Here is a 10,049-nt window from a genome sequence, read left to right on the forward strand (position 1 = left end):
TAAACTGATTTCTCTGTAGAAATCTAACCTTCCCTGAATGAGTGGGTATGTGGTTTTGATTCCTTTGTTTTCTTTCCCTGGTTCCTTTATTTCTACTCCATCACCTGTTCACTCTGGGCAGGTGGCTAATGGGTCAGCTTAGTTTATAGAATGGTTTTAAATTTGGCCAGGTTCACTTACATATGTAGCCAATTGTTTGTATGTCTTTCAAAGGCTTAGGATGGAGCTTGGATACTGGACCCCAAGGACGCTTGCAGGGACAATCTGACTGATTAAGGGAAAGCTGAGTATCCGCAGAAAGGGGAGACCTCAGCCTAACGACATCTCCCCAGAGGAATCCCCAGGAGTGTTGCTCAAGGCTTCACCTGGCCAGATGGAGGTCAACATGGGGGTCATGGATGAGAATGCCACAAACACCTCAACCAACTATTTTTCTCTGCTTGACCCCCACGGAACCCAAGCTGCTTTCTTCCCGTTCAACTTCAGCTATGGCGACTATGATATGCCCTTGGACGAAGATGAGGATGTGACCAATTCCCGGACCTTCTTTGCTGCCAAAATTGTCATTGGCATGGCACTGGTGGGCATCATGCTGGTCTGTGGTATTGGCAACTTCATCTTCATCGCCGCCCTGGCCCGCTACAAGAAGCTGCGCAACCTCACCAATCTGCTCATCGCCAACCTGGCCATCTCTGATTTCTTGGTGGCCGTCGTCTGCTGCCCCTTTGAGATGGACTACTACGTGGTACGCCAGCTCTCCTGGGAGCACGGCCACGTGCTGTGCGCCTCTGTCAACTACCTGCGCACTGTCTCTCTCTACGTCTCCACCAACGCCCTGCTGGCCATCGCCATCGACAGGTGAGTGAGGGGTGGGGACAATGAAAGAAGGGGCAGTTGTGATTGATGAGAGGTATCTGTATTCCCCAGAGCTGTGGATGCATGGGGGCCCAAAGGTGGCCCATTTATTGAACAGTGAAAAGAGTTCTAGTTTTCCAGCGGTAAGCAGGCAGGAGGTAGTGGAGCCCCCTACAGTTGGGCAGCAGGAAGACTTTTGATCCCTCTGTTATGGACATGCCCCTAGATGTTGTATCTGTCCGAGGTCTAGAGGTAGGCAGCTCCCAGGAGGTGTGGAGGGACAAGTTTAAGTTTCAGGCAGTTACCTCTTGAGTCAACTTGGAAATCTTGAGGGAGGTTTCTATCTCATCAAGACATCCTCTACTGAAACGTGATGCCCCTACAAACACCAGTTGGTTTTTTTTATTGTTATGATGATTTTTAAAAATTTTATTTTATATTGGGTATAGTTGATTAACAATGTTAACACCGGTTGATTTTAAATAACATTGAGGGATTTGTTCTAAAAAACAAACAAAACAAAACAAAACAAAACAAAAAAGAGACCTATGCTTACTTACTCTTTTTTGGTTGTTGCAGTAATCAGTTGGCTGCTTTTCATACATTAGTGTACAACAGTACAGAAGAGCTGTTTCTGGTGATGGTAAATAAAATCAGTAAGAGCAGCCTATGCAAATCTTTCCTATGTTATCTTTAGGCTTTTCATTTAGTATAATCTCCTGTGTTAATGGGCCAGAGTAGTCTTTGTTCCCTTGGAACAATTTTGTAGGCTTCTGTGCCCAAAGTTGGACTCTTGTTACAAAACACCTTCGTGCAGTCCAGAGACAGTTACCCTGAGGGTCTAATCGGGCCTCTGTGTACTTGGATCTGCACAGCCCATCTCTCTCTCTTAACGCAGAGAGCCTGAAGCACAGATGATCTCAGTGTCCCATGGCCTCAGGGCTCTGGTGGCGTTCAGCTCCCTCCCCCCCAATCAGGACACCCCAGGACAGTGTTCCGGGGAGGAACACAGCAAATAGAGCCTGATTTCTGAAGCCATCAGTGGGATGACCAGGGGTAGAATACCTAGACATAGACCACTCCCAAGGGCAGAGGGTTGAAAAGGAGCCTGGCCTTAAAACCTAGGAGGATATTGGAATTAGCACATTAAAGGGCCCTCGGTCTGTCACCCATAGAAGGTGTCCAGAGGTGTCATCCCTGCGCAAGGCTTGGCCAAGCTCTTCCACATGAGTCATGAAGCCCCCATGGTGTTCTGTCTACCCAGGAATGGACCCTGGGTGAATCTGTAGAAGGAACAGGAGGGGGACAGTCAAGCAGAGTATCTGCCCCTCAAGTTCCCTTCACAGCTGTCGAGGAAGATCTCCAGGGACCTTGTCTCTGAACTTTTCTGAAAGTGGAAGCTGCCACCATCCCTCTTAGCACATGAACAGGACAAAACATATGGGGTTATATCCTGAAGTTTCACTCTGGCAAGACAGTTTTTCACAGAAGGTGCTCTCAGCCACTGAAAGGGGGGTAGGTAGGTGCCTGCTGCGGGGTGGGCCCCTGCTCCCTGGGTGAGACCCATTTTACCATGGAGGGGGCTACTCGTAGAAAGGGGTAACACTGCAGGAAGAAATGGCTTCAAGGGGAATGGAAGCCAGGACAAAATCAGGGCATTGGGCTATTCTGGATATGTAAGAGGTAATATCTATGTCAATCAATCCACCTCCATCTACTGAACTCTTTCAAACTCATATTCACCTTTCATATGAAACTCAGCTTGTCTGAGATATTGCAGGCATTTCTCTTACGGTGGGTATGTTAATCGGGAACATGCTTTGCATCGGCTATTGTTTAGAGTGGGGTTGTGATTGGAAACTTGAACCCAGACACTGGGTTTGACTTTGTTAGTTTTAGGCAACTAATTTTTGTCTTGATATAACAAATATGGCCACAGTTATAAAAATATCTTTATTTTTGTTTAATGAAATTTCTGTAGGAATAGTGTGAGCAATTAGTCTGCCTGGGTTTAAACTCCTACTGCACCACTTATTAGCTGCAGGGCCTTGTGTGTGTTAGTTGACCCTTCTCTGCCTCAATTTTCTCATGTATAAAATGGGAATAATTAGAAAACCTAATGTATTAGGTTACTTTGAGGATGAAATGAAATAATACATGGAATTGTTTAGAACAATGCTTAAAACAGAGTAAGCACTTAATAAACAGCGGATGTTATGCTTTGTAAATTAACCCTTAAAGAAACAACAAAAACAAAACCAGATTAATGACTATTTCCGATTGGCTAACCTCTTTGCTTTCAGGATAGTGATTGTTTTTGTGATGTGATTAAAGAAATAATGATACAAAGTTTCTAATAAGCACAGCTCTCAAGATGTAGAACAGAACTATTTATCTCCCACCCGTTCTCTGTTTCTACTATTGGTTCCATGGTTCTCCCAGGAATCTAAGCTCAAAAGTCCCCTTTGTCCTGGCTGCTCTCTCCCTTTCTCCAGCATTCACTTAATTCCCAGGCCCTGACAATCCCCTCCCACCCCCGGCCCAACCTCCCCCCTGCTCACCCAGGGCTGAATTATCATAGTCTCCTCTTGGTTTTCCTGTGGCCAGTGTCTCTCAGCTCTGCCCCTCTGCCAACCCTACTCCCTTACAATCCATCCTAAGCATTCATTCATTCACACAATGCATTTTTTTTTTTTTTTTTTTTTTTTTTTTTGCGGTACGCGGGCCTCTCACTGTTGTGGCCTCTCCCGTTGCGGAGCACAGGCTCCGGACGCGCAGGCTCAGTGGCCATGGCTCACGGGCCCAACCGCTCTGCGGCACGTGGGAACTTCCCGGACAGGGGCACGAACCCGTGTCCCCTGCATTGGCAGGCAGACTCTCAACCACTGCGCCACCAGGGAAGCCCCAACACACAATGCATTTTTATAGAGCAACTACAAAGTTACAAATACTATTTCAAGCACTGGTGATACAATGGTGAATAAGCAAAAAAGCTCCATGTGCTGATGGAGCTTGATGGAGAGAGAACAGTCAGGCAAGCAACAAGGAAGGTAATTTCAGAGCATGAGAAATACTCTGAGCAAAAACAAATAAACATAACCTATAATGGAAAAGAATCCGAAAAACAAATACATATATGTATAACGGAATCACTTTGCTGTACACCTGAAACTAACACAGCATTGTAAATTAACTATTCTTCAATAAAACAAACAAACAAACAAACACACAAGCAAACACTGAGAGCGACCAAGGGTGGGAGACGCTCTAGGTGGGAATCAGGAAAAGTGTCTCTGAGAAGATATTTGAACAGACCTCTGAATGATGGGGGAAAAAAACTGGTCTTGTAAAGACTGGGAAAGAGCATTCCAGACAAAGAGAATTCTAAGTGCGAAGGCTTCGAGACGGGAGCAAACCTGAAGTTTCTAGGAATAGCGAGAAGTGTCCCATGGCCCAGGGAAAGAAAGCAAGACTGCAGCTAAATTAATCTTCTGCCTCATACACCCTTCCCTCTCTTGCTCAAAAGACCTCTAACAATGCCACTGTATACAAAATATGGCTGGAATCTTCATCTGTTTTTCCACCATCTTATTATCGAGTTCCAGACTGCCTGCCAGTCTCATGCTGGGTAAACACATTGATGTCCTGTTTTCCAAAAAAAGGTTGCAATCTTTTTGAGAACTGTCACCATGACTTATTACATTTCTGTTCATCCAGTGCTAGGTACTTGCTGAAGGTGAAGTTTTACTAAGATCCTAGGTGCCCAGAATTCACAGACAGCAAAAGGTTATAAAAGAAGTAAGGCATGATTCCTGCTCTTGGGAAGCTTACCATCCAGAGTGCGGGGGAGGCGTGAGAACTAACACAGGAAGGTCAGGGGGTAAGTAAAGGGTCAGTTTGAAATGAAATTTAGAGAAGGGGGAGATTGTGGCATAACAGAATAATCAGAGGAGGCTTCATGCAGGAGACAGACTTTTTACTGGCTTTCAACAAATGACGATCAGCAAGGAGAAAAAAGGATTTCCAAGAGGTTAGGTAGAACTGTGTTTGCAAAAGCCGAGAGGTGAGAGTGAGGTCCCGGGAGCGGGGGCGGGGAAGGGGGACAGGGCAAGGAATGTAAAAGAATAGAGATCAGAAAGAATAGGGTCCTGTTCTAGAAGATCACACAATCTAGGCACAGGGAGTCAGACCTGAGGGTAGCAGGGAACTGCAAAAGATCCTCAGAGGACTCTGTCCCCCCAGGTCTGGGTTTCTTCTTTGATGTGGAGACACCTGCAGTGTCCTCGGGGTATATCTTTTGGATCTCAGGCACATGGGACACTGGGGTCCCTCCTTTTTTTTTATGTGGAATCCAGGGGAAGCTGGCCAGTCTGCCTGCCTGTTGGCAGCTCTCTTATACTGTCTGGATGAGGCAGCGAAGGCATGAGGAACAGCACTCAGCCTTAGGAAGCCCAGATGCTTCCTGGTGAGCTTATTGGTTGGGGCTGGTTGGCCCAAAAAGCAGGTTGTACATTTGCTACCCATCCCATGAGCCACCTAGTAGCTACTGTGACCGCCACTTCCGTGATTAGAGCTGGGGCTGAGTCCTGGGGCAGAGAGGGAGCTCAAATGCTCTTTGCTTAATCACCCAGCCCGCTGACATCACACAGTTAGTGGCTGGACATTTCTTTGTCCAGCAGCCTCCATTCTTTGTTCTCTGGGAAATGCTGACTCTAAGTGGATCTGGACCTGAACCACTGTAGTGGTAGACGTGCCACAATGCCAAGCGCATACTCCTAAGGAAAGTAGCTGCCAATTGCCTGACTCCTTTTTGGAACATCAATAGGTCGAAACTGACTATGATGAAAAGAGCAGAGGGGCGCCAGGATGCCAGAAGGACAGGAGGAAGGGCTATTGCCTGGTCTGGTTTGAAAAGGAAGGAACAATTGGCGTATTGGTGAGCCCACTGGATTTGGAGCAAGATACGGATGGGTCTGCATCATGGTTCTGTCGATTACCAGCTGCGTGGCTTTTGACAGGTTATTTAACTTCTTCAGACCTCAGTTTGCTCTTCTGTAAGGTGGGCATCTTTGCTCCCTTACCTATTCAAATGAGTTGGGGTTATCTGATGAGAATGTGGATTTGAAAACACTCTGTAAATTGGAAGTTGCTTTACAAAGTCAAGCAACTATTACTAATAATGGAGTTCTGAGCCTAGCATACCCAAGGCTGGTGGCAATCCTTGAAACAGTTTTCTGCAATTTGCCTATTGGTTAATGTATTTGGAAGACCTCTTGCACAGCTCCTGGTGCTAACTTTGGGGATGGAGGTGGGGTGATGTCAGGATGAACTATCTGATGGGCAATCACAGATTAATTTTGATGTGAAGATTAGTAAATGCAATAAAATAGGTCCAATAAAATAGAAAGTAGCATAGAACTTGCAAGTGCACGATTTGCCAGTAACCGGTGAAAGAAAATTGCTTGCTATACAGAATAGCTCTAAAAATACATTTTAGGATACTAAGAGTTTTTTTCTTGTATATTAATAGCCTATTGTTTATGTGCAGTGTCTCATTGGAGCTTCACAGTATCTCTGTGAGCTTGGTAAGGCACTTGATATTCCCATGTCACAGATGAGGAAATTGAGTCCTCAGGGCTAAGAAAATGAAAAATTTGCATAGCAAGTTGGTGGCAAAGCTGGGAGTAGATTCTTGGTCTCCTAGATCAACATTCTCCCCTACATGTTCATTGAAAAAACACTCCGAGTTTGAAAATATCATAAAGACTTGGGAAATTACTAGTGGGAAAAGAAGGAATAGAATCATATAGTGAACGTTCATATAGCAAGCAATTATGAATACAGAAATATTCTTTGGGAGAGTAATCAACAGAACACGGTGGGGTAGATAGAGAGGGAGAGAGCTGGTGAGAGCAAAAGCTCTAAACTCTTAGTTTTCGTTATGGTTCAGAGCAGGTTTGGTGCCCTCCATACAGCAAGAGTGGCGTGGTCTTCATGTGCATTGACAAAAGCATTGCCAACACCCTGCAGACATTCCCATTTCACCCTCAGCATCCACCCTGGGAGACTGGCGAGTGCCAGGGATTGTTGCTGCTGGTGGAGCGTGAAAAGCAGCCAGATGGGCGACCAGAGGGTGGACCCAACCCATCCAACTTCATCTAACAGCTGGTAGCTACAAGAGAGCAGAAGTCTGGTGCCACTGAACTCTCCATATGACACTCAATGGGGTTGGCTATCTGTGTTGTGGGAAGGACAGAAACAGCAGGAATATGACAAAAAAAAAAAAAAAAAGAATGACCCTCCTCTTCCAGTCAAAATCCCAAGTAAAATGACCTCAAAGGGATCAGCTGCGAAGGGAACAGAATTGTTTGGCTTTCCTTCAGGCCCCTGTCACGGTTGCCCTTGGCTTTCCCAGGGATAAGCTGTGGACACGTGAGGATGTGTTTATTTCCAGCGTTGATTAGTCATTCCCTCCCACTTCACTTGCCATCTTTCGCCTTCTCCTGCTTCCACCCCCTGCCACACACAGAACATCTTCCAGGAAACCAGAGCTCTCTGTCTAAGTATGTGCACTCTCTCTGGGAAGGAGGCTTTCATACTGCACGAATGACTCACATCCCCCGGAAAATGCTCTCTCTTCTTTTCTGGACAACTGTGGTAACAGCAGTGTGGTTTTAAGGGAAAGAACAAAAACAATATCTTTTACAGTCTGTTGCTTTGTGGTTCAAAAAACATGTTCGCATATATTCTCAATTGATTTTCACATCAACCATGTGAGATAGGGTTAAATGTTTTCTATCGAGAGTCCTGTGGTATTTGACCTTGAGAAAGTCACTCATCTCTCACTAAGCTCCGTTTTTCAACCTGAAAAATAAGATAAATGGTCACATGCTTTTCCTCCACCTTTGCATGCAGAGCAATGTTTTTAAAAATGTGGAATGAAGGCAAAACTTTGCCCACTGTTTCTATCAGAAAGGGCAAATCCTCCTAACAACTCTTTGGAATTATCAGGTCCTTTTAGCTCTAAGCTGTGGGGTAATTAGGATGAATGGCCCTGAAAACAGGAAGGACCTGGGAACAGTGCCAGGCTAGAAACCGATAGGAGATGTTATTACTACATTTAATAATAATAGTTACTATTTATTGAGTATATACCATGTTTTAAACTGTGCCAGAAATTGTGTCTATATTGGCACATTTAACCTTTAAAAACAAACAAACAAAAATACTTTTCCAGATAAGGAAATTGAGATTCAGAGAGATTAAACATAACTTGCCTGTCCTGGGCATATATCCAGACAAAACTCTAATTCGAAAAGATACATGCACCCCTATGTTCACAGCAGCACTATTCACAATAGCCAAGACATGGAAACAACCTAAACGTCCATTGACAGATGAATGGATAAAGTAGATGTGGTATATATATACAATGGAATATTACTCAGCCATAAAAAAATGAAATAATGCCATTTGCAGCAACATGGATGGACCTAGAGATTATCATAGTAAGTGACTATGTAAGAGAAAGACAAATACCATATGATATCACTTATATGTAGAATCTAAAATATGACACAAATGAGCTTATCTATGAAACAGAAACAGAAGAGACTCACAGATATAGACAATAGACTTGTGTTTGCCAAGGGGTGGGTGGTGGGGTGTGGGAAGGATGGATTGGGAGTTTGGGGCTAGCAGATGTAAGCTTTTACATATAGAATGGATAAACAACAAGGTCCTACTGTATAGCATAGGGAACTATATTCAATATCCTGGAATAAACCGTAACATAAAGAATATGAAAAAGAATATATATGTGTATATATATATATATATATATATATATATATATATATATATATATATATATATATATATATATATAAAACTGAATCACTTTGCTGTACAGCAGAAATTAACACAACATTGTAAATCAACTATACTTCAATTAAAAAAAAATAAAAACTTGCCTGAGGTTGCACAGCTAGTAAGAGGTGTAGCTGGAGCTGGCATTCAAGTCTGCCTTTCCTGGAAGCCCACATAACACTGCTCTTTCCCTCCACACCTACCATTTGATTGTGCCTCAGTGTTGCAAAAATAACATCATCCTCCAGCACTTCCTTACCACAGTGGTTGATCCCATTTGTGTCCTTGTCCTAGATATCTGGCCATTGTCCACCCGCTGAGACCCCGCATGAAGTATCAAACGGCCACTGGCTTGATTGCCTTAGTGTGGATGGTGTCCATCCTCATTGCCATACCGTCAGCCTACTTCACCACTGAAACGGTCCTCCTCATTGTCAAGAGCCAGGAGAAGATCTTCTGTGGCCAGATCTGGCCAGTGGACCAGCAGATCTACTACAAGTCATACTTCCTCTTCATCTTCAGCATTGAGTTCTTGGGCCCGGTGGTCACCATGACCCTGTGCTATGCCAGGATCTCCCGGGAACTCTGGTTCAAGGCTGTCCCTGGTTTCCAGACTGAGCAGATCCGGAAGCGGCTGCGCTGCCGCCGGAAGACGGTCCTGGTGCTCATGTGCATCCTCACCGCCTACGTGCTGTGCTGGGCGCCCTTCTATGGCTTTACCATCGTGCGTGACTTCTTCCCCACCGTGTTTGTGAAGGAGAAGCACTACCTCACGGCCTTCTATGTGGTTGAGTGCATCGCCATGAGCAACAGCATGGTCAACACTGTGTGCTTCGTGACCGTCAAGAACAACACCATCAAGTACTTCAAGAAGATCATGCTGCTCCACTGGAAGGCTTCTTACAGTGGGAGTAAGTCCAGTGGGGACCTTGACCTCAAAACCACGGGGGTGCCTGCCACTGAAGAGGTGGACTGCATCATACTGAAATAACCCGAGAACAGGAACTTTGGGACCCTGAGCAGTGTGCTTAGGTACATGCTATCAACCAAGAACACTTGGTTTGCTGCATAGGGCAAAGAAAATGGACAAATATGTCAACACTGTGTTCAGGGAGCTCAGAATCTCTAAAACTGGTGTGATTAGACACCATCACCAGTGGCCGACATTCATTGAACATCTAATTTGTGCAAAGAGTAGGCACTGGTGAAACCTATATATGTTGATGATATTTAATAGGCAAAAAGAAGTAATGATTAAACCAAGAAAAATGTTGGGAGATAGCCTGGAATAATGGGGTTTCCAGAAGGGAGCCTGAGTAGGCATC

The 10,049-nt window shown here is 44.7% G+C and overlaps 1 protein-coding gene across 1 annotated transcript; it reads left to right on the forward strand.

Moving 5' to 3' along the window:
• The first annotated feature begins 373 nt into the window (after window positions 1-373).
• Window positions 374-9,715, forward strand: PROKR1 (prokineticin receptor 1). Its single transcript, XM_060117792.1, has 2 exons — window positions 374-858; window positions 9,019-9,715. The coding sequence occupies exons 1-2, from the start codon at window positions 374-376 to the stop codon at window positions 9,713-9,715; spliced, it is 1,182 nt and encodes a 393-aa protein (XP_059973775.1).
• Window positions 9,716-10,049: the final 334 nt, after the last annotated feature.

This window comes from Mesoplodon densirostris, chromosome 14 (assembly GCF_025265405.1).
Source record: "Mesoplodon densirostris isolate mMesDen1 chromosome 14, mMesDen1 primary haplotype, whole genome shotgun sequence".
In the NCBI taxonomy this organism is placed as follows: Eukaryota; Metazoa; Chordata; class Mammalia; order Artiodactyla; family Ziphiidae; genus Mesoplodon; species Mesoplodon densirostris.